Genomic DNA, 23,441 nt, shown 5'->3' with positions numbered 1-23,441 from the left:
AATACCAGAAAGATGGGTTTTCATGTCCATTAGACTTCAGACAATTTGGAAATCATTTTACTGAGCAATCCAGACATTTTTTTTCCCCACTCAAGAGTGCAAAAAAAATACACCATGAAACAATCATTACTTCAACAAGCATAAGGCCAACAACAACAACAACAGAGATATGGAAATGCAGGAGATTAGTATTTCTATGTTTTAGCAATAGTTTACATCATGTAGCATCAGGGTATGTATTCCGCAACTGTGGGTTAATATTCCAAAGCTAAAAAGGATATTAGGAAGAGTGACCAAAAATAGAGATTGAAGGAATGGGTTTAGAACATATTTTATAGGGAAATGGATGACGGCAGCAGCATAGAGACTAAGGACTCCCTGCAGAGCTAAATACTGACTTTACCTGATGAAAGGCCATCTAGAGATTGAGGAAAGGAAACTCTGTGGGAACAATCAAATTACCGAAGGCATTTTTCATCCCATATTTCTTGTATTTCCTTATGAGGGGATAAACGTCACTGAGTCTATTACTTCTCTTAGCAGTACATAGAACATAGAAATCTACAGCACATTACAGGCCCTTCGGCCCACAATGTTGTGCCGACCATGTAACCAACTCTAGAGACTGCCTAGAATTTCCCTAGCGCGTAGCCCTCTATTTTCCTAAGCTCCATGTACCTATCTTAGATGCTCTTAAAAGACCCTATTGTATTACCTTCCACCACAGCCACCGGCAGTGCATTCCACACACCCACCACTGTCTGTGTGAAAAACTTACCCCTGACATTCCCTCAGTACCCATTTCCAAGCATTGTAAAACTATGCCCCCTCAGGTTAGCCACTTCAGCCCAGGGAAAAACCCTCTGACTAGCCATACAATCAATGCCCTCATCATCTTATACATCTCTGTCAGGTCCCCTCTCACCTCCATCGCTCCAAGCAGAAAAGGCCATGTACACTCAACCTTTTCTCATAGGGTACACCCTTCAATCCAGGCAACATCCTTGTAAATCTCCTCTGCACTCTCTCTATAGTATCCACATCCTTCCCGTAGTGAGGTGACCAGAACTGAACACAGTTCTCCAAATGGGGTCTGACCAAGGTCTTATATAGTTGTAACATTATCTCCCAGCTCTTGATAAGATCCCATAGGTGATGAATGCCAACACACCATATGCCTTCTTAACAACACTGCCAACCTGTGCAGCAGCTTTCAGTGTCCTACTGACACCACCCCAAACCTCTCAGATCTTCCACACTGCCAGGAGTCTTACCCATTTATATTATATTCCGTCTTCAAATTGGACCTACCAAACTGAACCACTTCACACTTATCTGGGTTGAACTCTATCTGCCACTTCTCAGTGGGATTGATGTCCCACTGTAACCTCTAACAACGCTATGTTGAAGGAGATAGAGCTGTGGTCACTACCTCCAAAATACTCTCCCACCAAGAGATCTGACACCTGACTAGGTTCATTTCCCAATACCAGATAAGGTTCGGCCTCTCCTCCTGTTGCCTTATCTACATATTGCATCAGGAAACCTTCCTGAACACACCTAACAAATTCCACCCCATGTAAATACCTTGCGCAAAAGAGATGCTGATCAATATTGGGAAAGTTAAATTCTCCCATTGCAACAACCCTATTATTATAGTACCATCCCAGAATCTGCCTCCCTATCTGCTTCTCGATATCCCTGTTATTATTGGGGGGAGGTCCTATAAAAACACCCAGTAGAATTATTGCCCTTTTCCTCTTTCCAACTTCCACCCACACTGACTCAGTAGGCAATCCCTCCATGACTTCCTCCTTTTCTGCAATTGTGACACTATCCCTAATTAGCAATGCCACACCCCCACCTCTTTTGCCTCCCTCCCTGAACTTTTTGAAACATCTAAATCCTGGCACACTCAGCAGCCATTCCTGCCAGAGTCATCCAAATCTCTGTTAAGGCCACAACGTCATAGTTCCACGCATTGATCCATGCTCTAAGTTCATCCGCCTTGTTTATGATACTCCATGCATTAATATAGACATATTCCAAATTATCAGGCTGAGGGCATCTTTGCTCTAACATCTGCCTATGCTTCCTCACAAACTAGCTATAAGCTGTCTCTACTTGTGCTCCAACCTCCCCATCCAATGCCTCTTGACTTCGGTTCCCACCCCCCCTCCCCCCACAAATCTAGTTTAAACTCTCCACAATAGCATTAGCAAACCTCCCCGCCAGGATATTGGTCCTCCTCGGATTCAAGTGCAACCCATCCTTTTTGTACAGGTCACACCTTGCCCCAGAAGAGGTCCCAATGATCCAAGAATTTCTGAATCCCTGCCCCCGCTCCAATCCTTCAGCCACGCATTTATCCTCCACTTCATTCTATTCCTATACTCACGGTCACGTTACACAGGCAGCAACCCCAAGATTACTACCTTTGAGGTCCTGCTTCTCGGCTTCCATCCTAACTTCCTGTATTCTGCTTTCAGGTCCTCCACCCTTTTTCTTCCTATGTTGTTGGTACCAACATGTACCATGATCTCTGGCTGGTCACCCTAAGTGGTAGTCTGGGGAAAACCAAAGAAAATCCCATTGGATGAAATGCTAGAGTTGTTCAGCAGCATCATTTTGCTATTATAAGAGCTAACTTTTCAGGACCCAAGCAACCACAAAAGGATATTAGCATATAACAGTGCCATCTGAAAATCCTACAATGAAAAAACAATGTAATGAAATCCCTAACATTATCAAAAAGATGCAGTTCATCCAATTAAGTAGCGAGTGCAGTGGAGAAATATGAAGAAGTGTTAGTGTAGTGGATTCATGGAGAATGCCTTTACTGACAGTAGTTTTAGCAGTTTGCACTGTTACCTTTAAATTGGAAGGCAGCATTTGGTCCTGGAACCCTGCAATGACATGAGCTTTCAAGAGATCCTGCACTCTGGTTTTCTATGAAGCTTGGAAGTAGTGCGGTGCAATCAAAAGGGAATCCCCTGGTTCCATTTGCTATTCCCTTTCAAGCACATGTCCCACCGGAGCCTTAGTCCCAAATGACACTAGGCAATCCTTGCCAAGATGCTAGAATTTGCAGCTGGGTCATTAAGGCTCACAGGTGTTCAGAGTCACCAGGATGTAATATCTCTGATGGAAGTTCATTGGCTTTACATTTCCCATGTTAGAGTCATTGGACTTCCACCTCAGAGGAAAACAGGACAGATATACAAGCAAACAGGAATTCTGCAGATGCTGGAAATTCAAGCAACACACATAAAAGTTGCTGGTGAACGCAGCAGGCCAGGCAGCATCTTACTCACTCTTCCTTCAGTTAGTCCTGACGAAGGATCTCGGCCTGAAACGTCGACTGCACCTCTTCCTAGAGATGCTGCCTGGCCTGCTGCGTTCACCAGCAACTTTTATGTGTGTTGCTAGATATACAAGCATTCAAGGTAATTACTAAGTGGTTACATATGTGTATCTCCTGGTGCTGCAGTTATATTTATGGCCATGAAGACAAAGCCCACGAGAGTAGGTTTATTCGGAAACTAAAGGGATACAAATAGAATGGGCAGTGGTGCGAAATATAGTATTAACACTAGTTATTGCAAATGGGTAAATGGTTTAAATGAGGCTCTATGAGAGCTCTCACAGGTAGTCAATGTAGCTCATGGTCTTTATACATTTTCTTCTGCACTTTTCTCTACTGTACTTGTTATTTGATGAATGAACTATTTTGTTCATAAAGATTGCTTTAAGATAAACTAAGTTAATGCAGAAGAAGAACCAGCAAGGAGAATGTGCCAATGCTGGCTTGAAGAAGGGGAGTCTCATGCCAATCGTTCATTGTATTGTAAGGAGAGCTCTGACGCCAGCTCAGGCTGACTGGTCTCACGTAACATGTGATTACCATCAGGATCAAGCAGAAGGGCTGTTACTCCCCCAAAGGCTGATGAAGTCTCTTTTGAAACCAATCAAATTTCGATTGTGATAGCTAATAAACAAGTACTTACATTTAATGCTCGTAGACAAGGTTTTTGGCATAGATGTATCAACAGCAGCTGAAATGTACACAGACAGGAAAAAAATGAACATTATTGCATCTAGTCTATGATGGCAACCAATTCCAATGATTATATACATTTATAGAAACAGAAAACACCCACATATATTCTACTTGATCCAAACCGTTATAACTGCCTCAACCTATATATAGCACTAAATGCTTTAGTATTGACTCATGAGAGATTCTTCATTCTATGAAATGAAGTTTCAAGTTATCTATATCTCTAAAACATACATTTTTAATTGGTAATGGGCAAATTATTGTCTTCAACCTCGTTCTGGCAACTCCTGCGACAGCACTGGTGCCAAGCTGTGTCGGCCCTTGCCCTTTCCTCGGACAACATCGGTGTCGTGGAGAGGGGAGACCTGCAGCATGGGCAACTGCCGATCTTCCATACAACCTTGCCCAGGCCTGCACCCTGGAGAGGACACTCCAGCATTGCCTCACCATGACAGCACAACAGGGAAACCAGCAGGCTACCGGTTATAAGCCTGCGCTCAACTGGCGTAGAGCAAGGCGCCAGGGGTTGCTTTCGACGGAGGGCGAGACCATCGCGTCTCACTGGACAGCTACCGCCCACCTCAAGCTGGGCAGCCCCCAGCCAATTAGCTGCTGTCCCGCCACAGTCCGCCCGCTCCACTGGCTGCGTGGGGCTTAGGGATACAAGTAGCCTGAACTGCGGACTGTAAACGCTGCACCAAGCACAACTAGAAGACAAAGAAAGACAAGAAAGCCATTGGGCCAACCCAGAGCAAGACAGTACCATTGAAAACCATAACAGGCGAGACCATCAATGACGAAGGCAAGCAGATGGAGAGATGGGTGGAGCATTACTCTGAACTCTTCTCCAGAGAAAACAGCACCTCGTACAGCACGCTAGATGCTGTGGAACGCCTGCCAGTCATGGAGGAACTTGATGCATTTCTGACTGCCGAAGAGCTGAGTAAAGTCATCGACAGCCTGCCCACTGGGAAGGCACCAGGATTGGATGGCATTCCACCAGAAGCCATCAGATGCGCAAAGGGCATCCTGCTAAACCACCTGCACGAACTGCTGTGCCAGTGCTGGACAGAGGGAGCAGTGCCGCAAGACATGAGAGACTGCAACATTGTCACCCTATATAAGAACAAAGGGGACAGAAGCGACTGTAACAACTACAGGCGAACCTCCTTGCTGAGCATCGTTGGGAAGGTCTTTGCCCACGTGGTCCTGAACAGACTGCAGAAAATAGCCAAAAGTGTATATCCCGAATCTCAGTGCGGTTTCAGGTCAGAACGCTCCACAATCGACATGATCTTCTCCCTTTGACAGCTACAAGAGAAATGCAGAGAGCAAAGACAACCACTCTATGTCACTTTCATTGACCTTACGAAGGCCTTCGACCTTGTGAGCAGAGACGGCCTGTTCAAAATCCTCGCCAGGATTGGTTGTCCCCTGAGGCTCCTCAGGATAGTTCAGTCATTCCACACAGACATGAAGGGCATCGTTCGGTTCAATGGCTCTTATTCGGAGGCCTTCAACATCCACAGCGGTGTGAAGCAGGGCTGCGTGCTTGCCCCCACCCTGTTCGGCATCTTCGTCGCAGTCATGCTGAAGCACGTCTTTGGAACATCAACTGATGGTGTCTACCTCCACACCAGATCGGACGGGAGGCTGTTCAGTCTGCCCCGGCTGAGGGTGAAAACCCAAGGTTCGCGAAGTACTCATCAGGGACATGTTGTTTGCAGACAACGTGGCACTGGCAACACACTCTGAAGAGCAACTGCAACGCCTCATGGACAGTTTCTCAAGAGCCTGCCAGGACTTCAGCTTGACCATCAGCCTGAAGAAGACCAATGTGTTGGGCCAAGGCGTTAAGCATCAACAACTACGAGCTGGAGGTAGTCCACAAGTTTACATACCTTGGCTCCACCATCACGGAAAGCCTCTCCCTAGACCCTGAGATCAACAGACGGATTGGACGAGCAGCTTCAACATTTTCCAGGCTGGCAAAGAGAGTTTGGGAGAACAGAAAGCTGACGATGCACACCGAAGTTGCAATCTACAGGGCCTGCGTCCTCAGCACATTGCTTTACGGCAGCGAGACCTGGAGCCTCTACTACAGACAAGAGCGGCATCTCAACGCCTTCCACCTTCGCAGCCTGAGACACATCCTGAACAGCATGTGGACTGACCGAGTCACCAACATTGAGGTCCTGGCCCGCACCCAGATACCCAGCCTCTTCATCCTGCTCCAACAACGCCGTCTCCGCTGGCTGGGACACGTACACCACATGTCAGACGGCAGGATCCCGAAACACCTGCTGTACGGGGAACTGGCCTCCGGCAAGAGAGCGCAAGGACGGGCCCATCTTCGTTTCAAAGATGTTTGCAAGAGAGACATGAAGTCATTGAAAATAAACATCGAGAGATGGGAGGACATTGCAAGCGATCACTCTCACTGGAGGCTGGTACTACGCAGAGGTCTAAAAAGAGAAGAGAAGCTGAGGCTTGCTGCTGAAGAAAAGCGCATTCGTCGGAAAAACAGCAGCAAGACAGCACTGGAGGACAGTGCCTTCAAGTGCAGTCAATGCAGCCGAGACTGTCACTCCCGTGTGGGCCTCTACAGTCACAACAGACGCTGCTCTAACACAGACTGAAGCTAGACTTTCCAGGCACAGATCCATGGTCTCGCGAGACTAACGGATGCCACCACCACGGGCAAATTATTGTTAACCTGAAATACCGTGAACAGATCTGTTTTGCATGTCATCTGGACAGATCAATCCAACATAAGTACATCAAGGCAAAAACAATAACAGAATGCAAAATATGGTGTTATAGTCACAGAGAAAATACAGTGCTAATAAACAAACAAGGTGCAAGGCCATGACAAAGTAAATTGAGAGATCTAGAGTTTATCATTATCATAAGAAGTTTTCTGATCAAGGATCTTATAGCAGTGGGATGTAAGGTGCCCTTGAGGAAAGGAAACTAAGAGTACATCATCAACAATGAGGTATTGTAATAGTACACTGAGAAGATTTGCATCCCTATAACTGAATAACTATCACAATCTCTAAGTAATAACATATGCCTCAATATTCTAAGCATAAATCATTGCATCTAATTTTATTGCCTCCATTCAGATCATTTCAAAGAACTTGACTAACATTGCAGAAATTCTGTCAGATACAGTAAGATGACAGGACAGCATGAACCCAGTTCAAATTCACTGCACATTAGTACTGGCCATTACTGGAGTATCAATCATAGAAAATGTAATAACGTAAAATGATTAAAACTAATTTTGATTTTAACGTAATCTCCTTTCCATCTTCCGCTTCCCCTCAGCGCACATACTGTTCTGATGTGCAAACTGTAGTTTCCATATTCCCTCATGTACTCTTGTACTATTCTGCCTTCAGCCAGCACACTACCATCTTCTCAGGGATAATTGGAACTGGATAATAAATACTAGCCTTGTTAGCAATGTCCACATTCTGAAAAATTAACTAAAATATACAATACATAGCTGCTGCTAAGCAAAAACGGAGTAGTGAAAAAGACACCCCATCATTTCAAGTTTGATTAAGTGCTCAAGAACATTGCATTATAGGATTAGCATCACAATGGTAACAGCATGCTGTAGATAACTAGGCTTGAATGTTCTGCAAATAAGGAGATACGAATTCATGGACCATTCAGAAATCTGATGCTGGAGAAGAAGCTGTTCCTGATTCATTCACTTATGCGTCTTCAGGCAATCTATACCTCCTCCCTGACACTGGTAACAGGAAGGTGGCATGTCCCAAATGCTGAGGGTTCTGAATGATGGATGGTGTTTTCTCGAGGGGTCGCCTCTTGAAGATGTCACCTGATGATGGGAAGAATTTTGCTTATGATGGAGCCGGCTGATTCTAGCACCCGAGTCTCAGCCTCTTGTGCATTGGAGTCTCTATACCGAGGCATGATACAAATAGCCAGTGCACTCCACTGTACAGCCACAGAAACTTACAAGAGCCTTTCGTGATAAACAAAATTCCCTCAAACTCAATGAAATATAACTGCTGGCATGCCTTCTTCATGATTGCATCAGTCTGTTGGGTCCAGAACAGATCCTCTAAAGTGTTGTTGCCCAGGAACTTGAAGCTACTTACCCTTTCCATCACTAGCTTCTCAAATGAGGAGAGGTGCGTGTTCTCCTGACTTTGCTGCCTTATGTCCACAACTAATTCCTTGGTCTTGCTGTCATTGAGTGCAACTTATTGTTGCATCATCACTTGACTAGCCAATCTATGTTACTGCAGTATGCTCCTTACTGCCATCTGAGATTTTACCAATAACAGCAATGCTATTGGAGAATTTATAAATGGCATTTGAGCTGTGCTTAGCCACATGGTCAAGAGTATAGAGAGGCAGGAGAGCAGTGGACTAAGCATGCATCCTTGAGGTGTGCTGGTATTGATTGTCAGCGAGGAAGAGAAATTATCACTGATCAGCACTGACTGTGGTGTCCCAAAGAGAACATCAGGGTTGCAGAGACAGGTACCGAGGATTACATTTAGAAGATTAGTGATTAAAACAGGAGGAATGATGGTATTGAATGCCAAGCTATAATTTGATAAACAGCAGTCAGACATATGCTTGATTGTCCAGGTTCTTCAAAGCAAAGAGGTAAACCAATGAGATTGCATCTGCTATAAACCTGTTGTAGGCAAATTGAAGTGGGTTCAGGTCCTTGCTCAGTCAGGAATTAATTCTAGCTATTACCAACCTCTCAAAGTACTTCCATCACAAGTAGATGTGAGTACTACTAATTTATATTGAAAGCTTGCCAATCATATTAAGAGGATACTAGAAGTTTCTTCAGATAAATAAATTGTAGAAGAGAGGTGGATATCAGACTAACAACACACACAAAATACTGGAGGAAATCAGCAGGCCAGGCAGCATCTATGAGAAAGAATACAGTTGACGTTTTGGGCTGAGACCCTTGAGCAGGACCGGCCTGAAACATCGACTGTGCTCTTTTCCATAGACGCCGCCTGGCTGGCAGAGTTCCTTCACCATTTTGTGTGTGTGGCTTGGATTTCCAGCATCTGCAGATTTTCCCTTGTTTGGGATTAGATATCAGGCTGCTGGTAAACAATGCTGGAGCAGTAACGGGGGACAAGGAAATGGCAGACAGACTGAATAAGTATTTTGTATTAGCCTTCACTGTGGTAGACACTAGCAGTATGGTGGAAATTCCAGATGTCAGGGGTCATGAAGTGTGTGAAGTTACCATTACTCAGGAGAATGTTCTTAGGAAACTGAAAGGCTGAAAGTAGATAAGCCACCTGGACCAGATGGTGTACACCCCAGGAATCTGAAAGAGGTGGCTGAAGAGATCGTGGAGGCATTAGTAATGATCTTTCAAGAATCACTATATTCTGGAATGGTTCCAGAAGACTGGAAAATGGCAAACGTCACTCCACTCTTCAAGAAGGGAGAGCGGCAGAAGAAATTATAGGCCAGTTAGTCTGACCTCAGTGGTTGGGAAGATGTTGGGAGTTGATTATTAAGGACATGATAAAACAGACCGTAGTCAGCACGGTTTCCTCAAGGGATAATCTTGCCTGTTAAATCTGTTGGAACTCTTTTAAAAAATAACAAGCAAGATAGACAAATGAGAATTGGTTGATATTGTCAACTTGGATTTTCAGAAGGCCTTTGACAAGGTGCCACACATGAGATTGCTTAACAAGCTACGAGCCCACCGTATTACTACAAGAAAGATACTAGCATGGATAAAGCAATGGCTAATTGGCACGAGGCAAAGAGTGGGAACAAAGGAAGCCTTTTTTGACTGGTTTCCAGAGACTACTGGTTTTCCACAGGGGTGTGTGTTGTTACTGATTCTTTTTACATTATGTGTTAATGACGTGGATGAGGGAATCAACGGCTTTGTTGCAAAGTTTGCAGACGATATGAAGATAGGTGGAAGGGCAGGTAGTTTTGAGGAAGTAGAGAGGTTACAGAAGGACTATGATGGATTAGGAGAATGGGCAGAGAAGTGGCAGATGGAATACACTGTCTGGAAGTGTATGGTCATGCACTTCGGTAGAAGAAATTAAAGGGTTGACTATTTTCTAAACGGAGAGAAAATATAAGAAAAGCTGAGGTGCAAAGGGACTTTGCGAGACTCCTTGGGAGACCTTTTGCAGGATTCCCTGAAGGTTAATTTACAGGTTGAACCTGTGATAAAGGCGGCAAATGTAATGTTAGCATTCATCTCAAGAGGACTAGAATATAAAAGCAAGGAGTAATGCTGAGACTAAAAACCACTGGTTTGGCCTCACTAGGAGTATTGTGAGCAGTTTTGGGACCCTTATCTTGGAAAGGATATGTTGAAACTAGAGAAGGTTCAAAGGAGGTTCACAACAATTATTCCAGATTTTAACATATGAAGAACATTTGATAGCTCTGGACCTTTATTCACTGGAATTCAGAAGAATGAGAGGTGATCTCTCTGAAACCTATTGAATGGTGAAAGGGCTTGATAGAGTGGATGTGGACAATATTTTTCCTTTGGTGGGAGAGTCTAAGACCAGAGGACATACCCTCAGGATAGAGGATCATCCTTTTCGAATGGAGATGAGGAAGAATTTCTTTCACCACAGAGTGGTGAATCTATGGAATTTGTTGCCACAGGCAGCTGTGGAGTCCAAGTCTATATGTATATTTAAGGCAGAGGTTGATAGATTCTTGACTGATCAGGGCACAAAAGGATACGGGGAGAAGGCAGGAGACTGGGGCTAAGAGGAAAATTGGATCAGCCGTGATGAAATGGTGGTGTATACTTGATGGGTTGAGTGGCCTAATTCTGCTCCTATATCTTATGGTCTTATGGCCTTATATTCATTGGATCAGCTCATCCTGCTCTTCTTGGTCAGCTGCATGATTGCTGCCCTTTTGGAGCATGTGGGAACCTCAGGCCACAGCAGTGAGAGACTGGCAGTCTCCTTAAACACTTCAGCCAGCTCAGTGGTTTTGAGTACCTAGCCAGGTACACTGCTGGGGCTGACGCCTTGCGAGTGTTTACTCTCTCTAAGGATGTTCTGACATTGCCCTCTGAGACAGAATCACGGAGTTGCCTAATGTTGTGACATTCACTTTGATGCAGTATTATTATCCATTCCAAAGTATGCATAGGAGGCACTGAGCTCCTTGGGGAGTGAAGCATCACTGCCGTTTGTGCTGTTACATTTTGCCTTGTACGAAATCCTGTTACAGCAGTCGTGCATCCAATTGTGTTTCGAATTTCACCTGGAATTGCCTTTTCGTTCCCACCATTGCCTTCTATAGATCATACCTGGACTTCTTCTTGGATTCTGAATTGCCGGTCTTGAATGCCTCAGATCTAGGTCTCAGCAGATGGCAAATCTCCTGGTTCATTCAGGACTTCAGGTTTGGGAAGATTCAGTATGTTTTTGAAGCCATGCACTCATCCACACCAGTCTTGATGATGTCAGTGATAGCCATGGCTTATTCATTCAGATTCTCGATACGATCCAGACAACCAATACAAAGTGCTCCTTTAAATGCTTGTCTATTTCACTTGACCATACCTTTGCAGCCCTCACCACTAGTGCTGCTTATATACTTGGAGTAGAAGTGCAGCCAGGTGATTGGATTTGCCAATCTGCAGGAGCAGAATGGCAAGGTGAGCATTTTTGATGCTGACGTAATAATGATCAAGTGTGTTGGATCCTTTGGTTCCGTAGGTGAAATTCTGGGTGGTAGTTTCTCAGAGCTTGTCAAGTTGGCCTGGTTGAGGTTCCCCACAATATTTGGGAAGTCATCAGGGTGACTGTTGTTTATAGTGCTCAGCTCCTCCAATGCCAGCTCGACATTTGCCAGGGGTGGAATATACATCACTACCAGGATGATAACAGAGAACTCAGAACAGATGACAGTTGTCTATCAGATGATCCAGATCAACCAGACAGACTGCCACATCATGAAGCCAACACCATCATTTATGCTTTTACCTGATGCTGTCACCCAGTCTTTGTGATGGAATGCTATGTTCAGAGTGCTGGGGATGTGCCTGTAAAGCAGAATACGCATTACTTCTGATATTGCAGTCTTGTTCTGATGAGGTCTTCAAATTTATTTTCCACAAATTTCATTAGCCAGGAGGATGGTAAAGAGAGGTGGTTTTAGATCCCTGTGTTTCAGTTTTACCTGGAGCCCTCCCCAGCAGCCATGTTTTCTGAGACAATGAGAACTCCGCTGCGCCTTCAACTGCTGCATTCACTCCCTGGTTGATCTAGATTCCCTCATCTGTCAATTCTGAAGGTCTTTTTTCTTTTAAATGATTTGAAATGTTGTTACTTAGAGCACTTTACATAATGGCACATTTCAGCTGTAGCAGTTCCAAAGGGGAATATCAGAAGCCTCCCTGGGAACATTGCGCTTGATGACATCTGTTATGAAACTCAAAAATAATTCCTAACTTATGGTACCATTACTTATAATGGAAATTACATTGTTGAAACTGAGTTTTAAAAAACTCATTTAAAAGGCATGGATATTGCTGGTCAGCCAATATTCACTGGCCATGCTTAATTGTTCTTGAGAACCTTCTGGAAAAACTGCAGTGTTAGGTACCCCCAGAATGTGGTTTGAGAGTTGTAGAATTTCAATTTAGAGGGATTGGTGGGAATCTTCTTGGGATGACTGCTGTATTAGGTACCCCAAAATGTTGTTTGAATGCTTTAGAGTTTCAATATAGAGGGATGGATGGATGGATGGAGATATGTTCCTACCTCATTGTGGTGCACAGCCTGTTGTGATCCTGCAGATGACGATGCTCTTTTTGATTCTGCTTCTTGCATTTGTCCTCCCTGGATTTGGCATATGCTTCCAAAATCTCAGCAAGCTGCTGCAATAAATTGCAGTTGGTAAGCTCTGTAGTCATAGCACACTGTTGGTGGATAGACCATTTTTTTTATTATTTGTGTCAATCAAGTAGATTCTTTGTTCTGAGGTCATCCATTTTGAGGACTATCAGAATATACTCATTAAAGCAATTGGTGAGAATTACATGTATATCACACCTGAATGACTTGTGGTTGTAAGTATTCATCATAGAATTGGCAACCTCTTGTAAATACATAATGTTTATTAAAAAGGAAATAAAGACATGTCAGTAAGAAAGAAAGAACTAAAATTAAGTTGAAGGTTTTGAAAATTGGTCCAGGGATGTTGAATGATCTCCTGTGCGGTGAAATAAAATGATTCATTAAAAATGACAGCTCATTTTCACCTCTGCTCCTATTTTCTTGTTAATATGTCTTTATGTCAGCAACTCATTTTAATGTTTTTAAAAATTTCAGACTTACTCTCTCTGAAATGACCAGTACACGGTATTGGCAAGATTAAAAATACAACTTTGCTATGCCATAAAATTGTGCTTTATTTATTGTATGACATTTTCAACAACAAGGTGAAATATATTTAATATAGGTTACCTTTGGTTGAAAGAAGGTTGTTGAAATGTATTGCCATATGATCTTGGATGATAAACTGGGTGGACAATTTGCAAGATGATCCCAAACAAAGTGCTGGAAGTAAACCAGAATTGTTGAATATCCAACAGTTGAAACTCACTCTTTGAAAGTGATCTACCTGTGTTGCACAAAAGTTAAAGCAAACTCTTATTTTCTTTTTAGTTCAGTAAGCTCTTATTTCACTGCTGATGATGTGGACAGAATGCAAAGAAATAAATATCAATTAATTTTTCACCAAAATGGAAAAATCTATGAACTAACAAAATCAACTCCCTCTGGAGATAATTCCATAAACATAGGAGCAGAATTAGGACATTCGGCCCATTAATTCTGCTCCACAATTCAATCATGGGCCATTTATTTTCCCGCTCAGCCCCAATCTACTGCTTTCTCCTTATAATCTTTGATGTCCTTACTAATCAATAAACATGTCAATCTCTGCTTTAACTATGCAAAGACTTGGCCTCCAAAGCTGTCCGTGGCAATGAATCCACAGATTCACCACCCTCTGGATAAAGACATTCCTCTCCTCATCTCTGATCTGAAAGGACCTCCTTCTATTCTGAGCTTCTGGTCCCAGACTCCCTCACTCTTGAGAACATCCTCTCCATGTTCACATTATTCTGGACTTTCAATATTTGGTAGGTTTCCATGAGATTCCCCCCACCCCACCAACCCCAACTCTTCTAAACTTCCTTGCGTACAGGTCCAGAGCCATTAAGTGCTCCTTTCATTCTGGGTATCATTCTTCTTAACCTCCTTTGGACCCTCTCCAATGCCAACACTTCCTTCCTGAGACATAGGGCCCAAAACTGCTCACAATTCTCCAAATATCATGTGACCAATGCTTTATAAAGACTCAACATTACATCCTTGCTTTTATATTCTACTTCTCTTGAAATGAATGCTAACATTGCATTTATCTTCCTTACTACCTACTCAACCTACAAGTTAACCTTTAGGGAATCCTGCTGCAGGGAATTCTGCACTTAGAATCCAAACCCCCTTTACACATCTGATTTCTGAATTAAGCTCCCTTTATCTCCATAAAACTCCACATAGCTTGAAAAATTTGTAAATATCAGTCGATAAATAAAATTCCTTCTGTAACTGATTGCCTCCATTTAAGGAATTCTTGGAGTGAACGTAAAGCAAATCAAAACTTCAAAATTAGAGTCTCAATAGAAAAATACCTATTAAGAACATACAGTTCATGACATTACAGTGCATCGTACATCAAGAGCAAGAGGATAACTAGAGAGAGGGTAGGACCACTCAGGGATTGTTGTGGGGGGGGGGGGGAATTTGCTTCATGCAGAAGATGTGGGTGAGGTCCTTAATGAGTACTTTACATCAGTATTTACGAAGAGAAGGACATGGAGGATAGGGAGATCAGTTACTGGAGGTAATTCTTAGGTTTAGGATTTATGAGCATTTGGAAGACCATGGCATAACTAGGTAGAGCCAGCACAGCTTTGTGTGGGGCAAGTCATGCCTCACTAACTTGATTTGAGTTTTTTGACAAAGGTGCTTAATGAAGATAGACCTGCGGATGTGGCTGACATAGGTTTTAGGAAGGCACTTGACAAGGTCCCTCATGGGAGGCTAATACAGAAGATTAAACACAAAAGAGATTTTGAAGATGCTGGAAATCTAGACCAATGCTCTCAAAATGCTGGAGGAACTCAGCTGGTCAGGCAGCTCCTATGGAAATTAATAAATATTTGATGTTACAGCTGAGACACTTCTTCAGGACTGGAAGGGAAGGGGGAAGACAACAAAATAAAGAGTTGGGAGGAGGGAAAGAAGCACTAGATAGAAGGTGATAGGTGAAGCCAGGTGGCTGGAGAAGGAATCTGAAAGAAGAGGAGAGTGAACCATGGGAGAAAGGGAAGAAAGAGTTGCACCAGGAGAAGGTGATAGGCAGGTGAATAGAAGAGGTAAGAGGCCAGAATGGGGAATAGGAGGAGGAGGAGGAGGAATGGAGATAAAAAAAAATACCAGAAGGAGAAATCGATGTTCATGTCATCGGTTGGAGTTACCTAGATAGAATGTGATCCTCTAATCTGAGAGTGGCCTCATCACGGCAGAAGTGGAGGCTATGGACTGATACATCGGAATAGGAATGGGAATAGCAATTGAACCTGTTGGCCACTGGGAAATTAAACTTTAGGTGAATGGAGTGGAGGTGCTCAACAAAGCGGTCTCCCAATTTACATCAAGTTTCATCAGTGTAGAGGAGGCCGCATTGGGAGCGCTGGATACAATAGATGGCCCCAAAGACTCACAGGTGAAGTGATGCCTCACCTGGAGTACTATTGGGGGCCTTGAATGAAGGTAAGGGAGGAGGTGAATGGACAAACATAGCATTTCTATCACTTGCAGGGATATGTGCCAGGAGGAAGATTAATGTGGAGGGAGAAATATACACAGGAGTCACGGAGGAAGTATCCCTGCAGAAAGCAGAGAGTGGGGTGGTGGGGAGTTAAAGATGTGATTGTGGTAGGATCCTGATGAAGATGGCAGAAGTTGTGGAGAATGATGTGTTAGATGTGGAGGCTCATGCAGTTGATGGGATGAGTCTAGATGTCTGGGAAATGGAGGTGATACGACAGAGGGCAGTATCAATGGTGAAGAAAGGGAAATCCCATTCTTTAAAGGAGGAGGATGACTGATATCCTGGAAAGAAAGCCTCAGGCTGGGAACAGATGCGATGGAGACAAAGGAACTGAGCAAAGGGAATGGAATCGTCATTGTACATAAATGTCAGCTGTTTATTCTTTTCCATAGATGCTTCCTGATCCGCTGAGTCCCTCCTGTATTTCTGTGTGTTTCTCCAGGACATTAAGTTGCATGGGATCCATGGTGAATTTTTCATTTGGATTAACAACTGGCTTGCCCATATACAGCAGAGGGTAATGGTAGAAGAGACTTATGCTAGCTGGAGCTCTGTGATTTGTGATGTTCCGCAGGGATCTGTTCTGGGACCTCTGCTGTTTGTGATGTATATAAATAACCTGGATGAAAAATAAGTATGAAGATGATATTTAGATTGGTGATGTTGTGGCCAGTGTAGATGATTAGCAAAGAACACAGCAAAGATCAGTTGCAGATATGGGCAGAAAAATGGCAGATGGAGTTTAATCTGGCTAAATGTGAAGTGTTGCACCTTGGTAGGTCAAATGTAAAGAGACAGTACACTGTTAAGCACAAGCCTCTCAATAGTGTTGATGAGCAGAGGAATCTTGACGTGCAAGTTCATAGCTCCCTGAAAGTGGTTGCACAGGTTGGTAGGGTGGTAAAGATGCATTTGGCCTGCTGGACTTTATTTTTCAAGGCATTGATTTCAGTAGTCAGGACATTATGCTGCAGCTTTATAAAACTTCAATTAGGCAGTTTCTGGAGTATTGCATGCATTCCTGGCTGCCCCACTGTAGGAAGGATGTTGACACTTTGGAAAGAGTGCAGAAGGGGGATGCTGTTGAATTAGAGGGCATGTGCTGTAACAAGAGGTGGGACTAACTTGCATTGTATTCTCTGGATCAGCAGAGGCTGAGGCGCGATCTGATAGAGGTTTATAAGATTATGAAGAGCATAGATAGAGTAGACAGACATTATCTTTTTCCCAGGGTTGAAATGTCTAATACGATAGGATTTAAGGTGAGAGGGGATAATTTCAAAGGAGATGTGAAGAGCAGGTGTGTGTTTTTTTTAAAACATATAGAGTGGTGGGTGGAATGCTACCTAGAGTGGTGGTAGAGGCAGATACATTAGACACATTTTAAGAGATGTTTAGATAGGTACATGAATCTGAAGCAAATGGAAGAATATGGACATTGTGAAGGAAGATGGGATTAGTTTAGCTGGGCATTTGATTATTAATTTAACTAGTTTGGCACAACATTATGGGCTGAAGGTCCTGTTCCTGTGTTGTACTGTTCTATGTTCTGTGTTCTGTCATCTTGGTGACGCAGCACAACTGCATCATATACACAGCAGTGCTCTGTGAATGGCTGCAGCAGTGGTAGGAGAGAGGAGTCAGTGTACTCCAGGATCCACTGAGAGGGATTTAGAGAAGTTGGCAGAACAGGTAATCCACAGGGGAAAGGAATAGTATGTCTTGCAAATGCTCCAGAGTGTGAATTTCAGGTCAATTGCTTTCTTGGCAGCTGCCCTTGAGTAAATCAGTGGAGTGATGAAGAGTGAGGAGAACATGAAATGAAGTTAATTATGGTTGGTGGGAGCCTCTGAAATGCTCGAGCCAGGTAAAGGGCATCTTTTTGTTCCACATCTAGCTTAATAGTATATACTACTTCCTAGATACACAAGAGGCTGCAAGGCTGGAATCTGAAAAGAAGATAAAGTGCAGGAGGAGCTCAGCAAAACAAGCATCATCCGTAAGTGAGAAAGGTGTTGTCAATGTTTTGGGATGTGTTCCTCCAGCAGATTTTTCCCTATTGTTACTTACTATTTTGTTGATTGTTGGTTAGCGGCAGAAACGGCTAAAAAAAAATCACTCCACACAACACAAGCATAACAAGGATGAATTACATTTCTGATTTATGTAAATATAGACATACAAGGCCTATAGAAAGGTAAACTACCTATGTGTAAACTTAGTTTTCTGGTCCCATTACTAAATCAAGCTTTATATCTTGTAAATAATTTACTTAGATACTTACGGCTGCTCTTTGTGCACATGTGTCCCTTGCAAGGACCCATCAGGGAATACTTCGGGATCATGGCTAATTGTATTCCTAAGGAGTAGAGAAAGCAATGACGATTAAGTACAAGCTGTGCCAAGCAACATCATTACATTCAAGCTAAGCACTTCCAGCATCTGCTAAAATCACTCATGAGTCATTAGCAGGATTCCTCACATTGGAAATTCTTGAGCTGTCAAGTTACCTGAAGCATCTCATCATCTTTTGGGAATAAAGAGTTCTTCCAATAGAGAACACAGGATGAAGTCTGTCATAAGAATGCAAAGCTTTAATTGATTAATTATGGACAACAAATATTCCTTTGATTTATCCATTTCATGTCATTTATCTGACACTTTTCTGTGGCAATGAAGTTATCAGTAAAAATTTCACTACATTTGGCAATGTTATGGCTTCAAAACCATTTTCTTCATCAGAAACTCTCTATTGTCAAAGCAACTTTTCTGATGCAATAACAATATATTGACAATACTAGGATAAAGATTCTGTGATCCTTCTAGTGATGACTTTTCTGTGAATAAAATACTCTGTGCTGGAAGTGCATGGAATAGTACACGTACACTCCAGCAAGGAGTCATAGTGACTCATCCTTGCCAACCAAGATGCCTAACTGAGCTCGTCTAATTTATCTGCATTTGGCCCATATCCACAAACCCCTTGCTTAATGGTATTAGTCCATGGCATAAAAAAAGATTGGTACAATCCAAGTACCTATCCAAATGTCCTTTAAGTGTTGTAATTATACACTCTACCATTTCCTTTGGCAGTCATTCCAGATGCCAATCACCCTTATAAAAAAGCTCTCTTCATATCACATTTTAATCTTTCCATTCTCTTATTAAACTTCTAGTTTCAGACTACTACCTTGAGGAAAAAGCCTGTGACTATCCACCTTATCTATGCCCTTCATGATTTTATAAATCTTTATGAGGTCATTTCTTTGTCTCCTCCTCTTCAAGGAAAACACATCAACAATTTCAGCTTCTGAGACCTTGTGAGATATGGAACTGTCCACAACATCTTCAAGATCACCACAGTTCACATAGCGTAGTGGTTAGCATGATGCTATTACAGCTCAGAGTTCAATTCTGATGTCATCTGTAGGGAGTCTGTACATCCTCCCTGTGAACATGTGGGTTTCCTCTGGGTGCTACAGTTTCTTCCCCAGCCAAAGAGGTATTGGTTAGTAGGTTAATTGGACATTATGAATTGCCTCATGATTATGCTGGAGTTAAATTGGTTGGTTTGAAGGGCCAGAAGGGCCCATCTGTGTTATGTCTCTAAATAAATACGTTCTGCCCCGATTATCGCTATACCAATAAAATGATGAAATCTAGAAATGAATATCCCCCCAATATATAACATTTTGTCACAATATATAAACATTTTGTATTTATATAGTACTTTGAAAGAAAATAAATCATTCTAATACATTTTTATAAGGGCACATTCAAAGAAAATTTGACATTAGTTCACATGAAGAGATATCAAACTTCAAGTCACACCAAGTCAGATAGATTTAAGGAAGGAAAGAGCTTAAAAACCCAGGAAATTTAAGGTACAGCTATTAAAGTTATAGTGATTACAATCAGGGCACCAAGGGATCAAAACTGAAGGTGCACAAAAGCATTTGAGTGATTTAGGGCTTACAAATATAGGGGGCAATAAAATCATGGAGACATGTGAAAATTATTATAATATAATCTTAAAGAACCAACATAATCTGGTGAGTGCATAGGTGGTTGAGAATAGGTGAAGATTAAGATGTGGAAGTTGAAACTTGGATAAGTTAATAGAGAGCTGAAAGCAGGAGATTGGTTAAGAAAGGTGGGAATAATCAAATGTAGAGGTAAGGAAGGTACTGATAAGGATAGATTTATGCGAATAATGTATTTAATTTTTTCCTAATTGATTATTAAGAAAGTCTTGACAATTCAACTTGTCAGCTCCAAAGCCTCTATGACTTTTGGGCAGTTTAGAAGGTCCAATAACCCTCCCCCAACCTCAATCCAGCTGGTGTTAACATAATATTACATTATGAGTTATTCTTTATACAGAAAGACCTGGCACAAACACTCTCTCTGAAGGTATTGCTAGCCATTAGGCAGTAGTGAGTTCATTCACCTCTGATAGGTGTTCTCAATCAGGTTAGCACCAGTTGCTGACAAATGGAAAATGCAATAACATGCAGGATATGACAACATGTGAAATAGAATTTGAAAAGAAATAATATGGCTCACATGGCAACACAAATGAAAGATGCAGTGCTCTTTGTACTGCAAGGGTCATGGTTTTGGACAGTGTCACAAGCATTGTTAATTGCTTAGAAAACTGCGAGATATTCTAATAAGTCATTCTTAAACAACTTAGCATCTGTAACAAGATATACATTTAAGGTATTCGACAAAGAGGGTAAATGAATTTGTTTTTATACACAACTTGTTAAGATTTTCAAAATGCAAACTGAATATATAGAAAATGAACTTACTAAAGAGAAGCAGAAATATAATTTTTAAAGAAATCGTAATGCAAGAAATAACAGGTGGTGGAGCAAATTAGAAATCTCTTTCAAAGAGCCTGCATGTCCTTGATGTCAAATGGCCATCTCCTGTGCTGTAGAGTTCTATAATTACCCCCAATGTTCTTCAGTTCAATGACTAACACTTTGAAAATCTATTTTTAAAACGGGTTGACAGAAATTAGTTGAAATGTTGTGTTAATAATAAATATGTAAATATGGGTCAGCTTTCTTTTTCAATTAATTATTCAACTGTTTCAAAAGCATTATTATTCTGAATTCTGAATAATTTCAAGAGACTATGTTTGATTTCGCCATCTTTTTTATTGATGTTTTGGCTAACAATCAAATCAGGAGAAACATTATGGAATTACTCTATCACTATTGTGAAGTTCAATAACATTATCAAGCACAGTGCTTAGTTCATAATGTTTCATGAAGCCAAATCAATTTAACACTCATTGTTAATAGACAATAAACAATAGGTGCAGAAGTAGACCATTCGGCCCTTCGAGCCTGCACCGCCATTCTGAGATCATGGCTGATCATCTACTATCAATACCCGGTTCCTGCCTTGTCACCATAACCCTTGATTCCCCTATCCACAAGATACCTATCTAGCTCCTTCTTGAAAGCATCCAGAGAATTGGCCTCCACTGCCTTCTGAGGCAGTGCGTTCCACACCTCCACAACTCTCTGGGAGAAGAAGTTCCTCCTCAACTCTGTCCTAAATGATCTACCCCTTATTCTTAAACCATACCCTCTGGTACTGGACTCTCCCAGCATCTGGAACATATTTCCTGCCTCTATCTTGTCCAATCCCTTAATAATCTTATATGTCTCAATCAGATCCCCCCTCTCAATCTTCTTAATTCCAGCATATACAAGCCCAGTCTCTCTAACCTCTCTGCGTAAGATGGTCCGGACATCCCAGGAATTAACCTAGTGAACCTACGCTGCACCTCCTCCACAGCCAGGATGTCCTTCCTTAACCCTGGAGACCAAAACTGCACACAATACTCCAGGTGTGGTCTCATCAGGGCCCTGTACAAATGCAAAAGGATTTCCTTGCTCTTGTACTCAATTCCCTTTGTAATAAAGGCCAACATTCCATTAGCCTTCTTCACTGCCTGCTGCACTTGCTCATTCACCTTCAGAGACTGATGAACAAGTACTCCTAGATCTCTTTGTATTTCTCCCTTACCTAACTCCACACCGTTCAGATAATAATCTGCCTTCCTGTTCTTGCTCCCAAACTGAATAACCTCACACTTATTCACATTAAACGCCATCTGCCAAGTTTCTGCCCACTCACCCAGCCTATCCAAGTCACCTTGAATTCTCCTAACATCCTCATCACATGTCACACTGCCACCCAGCTTAGTATCATCAGCAGACTTGCTGAGGTTATTCACAATGCCTTCCTCTAAATCATTGACATAAATCGTAAACAGCTGTGGTCCCAATACCGAGCCTAAACAAATACTCAAAAATCAAACATACATGTTGAGCAATAGTGTGACCAACAGCTGTCATACAAATTAATAAAGGGACAATGCCAAAGGTGATTAAGACCTTGATATCAGGATCATACGCTTAAAAATAAAGTTAATAAAATTAGGACTGCAAGCAGTGCTGATTAAATTCACTGCCACATCAATGAATGGATGAATAGCTGGGCCAGGAATTCAGTGCATACCTGTTCCTCAGAGTTTTAAAATTGACAAAATAAAAATGTAATAAAAGATGAGGGACTACTAGCAGAAAGATTTACAAATCCATACTATAAATTTAACTGTCTGTGGCCTTCAAAAGTTGACATTTTGTTTTATTTTTCTACAATTGTCTAATGGCCTGCAGAAAATACATGGACAAGTATTATAACTATAGTAACTTACTTCTATCAATATTTGGCATTCCTTTCAAAAACATGATTTTTTTGAGGAAGCAAGTCGAATATTTAATTCACAATATTCCATGCTTTATATCCCACTGCATGAGTAACAACTAGGGTTGCCAACTTTCTCACTCCCAAATAAGGGACAAAAGTAGCAGTCAAATACGGGACACTTGTGTTTATCCCGAGAAAGACAACCATGACCATGAAGCCTTGCACGGGCACCTGTGTGCGCATGCGTGACGTGTGCCTGCATGTACGTGCTGATTTTATTTTCTACAAATTGGTTTTGGCGATTCTGTTCAGTGAAACTATACTGTACATACATTATTTCTACTTTATATAGGCTGTGTATTTATCATATCATTCCTGCTTTTACTATATGTTAGTGTTATTTTAGGTTTTATGTGTGCTTTGGTATGAACTGGTAGGTTTTTTTTGGGTCTGGGAACGCCCAAAAATTTTTCCCATATAAAGTAATGGTAATTGCTTCTTCGCTTTACACCATTTCGGCATGAAAGGTTTCATAGGAATGCTCTACCTTAGCGGGAGAAATACGGGACAAGGGCAGTCCCGTACGGGACAAACCAATTTAGCCCAATATATGGGATGTCCCGGCTAATACGGGACAGTTGGCAACCCCTAGTAACAACCAGTCATTATGTTGCACCTTTCAAAATGATGGCATCTACTGTTGAATGCC

At 42.1% G+C, this 23,441-nt stretch overlaps 1 protein-coding gene across 1 annotated transcript in view; it reads right to left on the bottom strand.

Annotated features, from left to right (window-relative positions):
* LOC134350106 (spermatogenesis-associated protein 7-like) overlaps window positions 1-23,441 on the bottom strand; it is a 60,324-nt gene that overhangs the window by 19,386 nt on the left and 17,497 nt on the right. The window contains exons 2-4 of the mRNA XM_063055043.1: window positions 18,282-18,356; window positions 13,561-13,653; window positions 4,008-4,055 (exon numbers count right to left, since the gene is read on the bottom strand). Coding sequence (XP_062911113.1) covers window positions 4,008-4,055; window positions 13,561-13,653; window positions 18,282-18,356 — 216 coding nt within the window. The remainder of the gene's footprint in view (window positions 1-4,007; window positions 4,056-13,560; window positions 13,654-18,281; window positions 18,357-23,441) is intronic.

This window comes from Mobula hypostoma, chromosome 8 (assembly GCF_963921235.1).
Source record: "Mobula hypostoma chromosome 8, sMobHyp1.1, whole genome shotgun sequence".
NCBI lineage: Eukaryota > Metazoa > Chordata > Chondrichthyes > Myliobatiformes > Myliobatidae > Mobula > Mobula hypostoma.
Note: the sequence above shows the minus strand (reverse complement) of the source record. Positions and strands in the feature narration are given on the sequence as shown.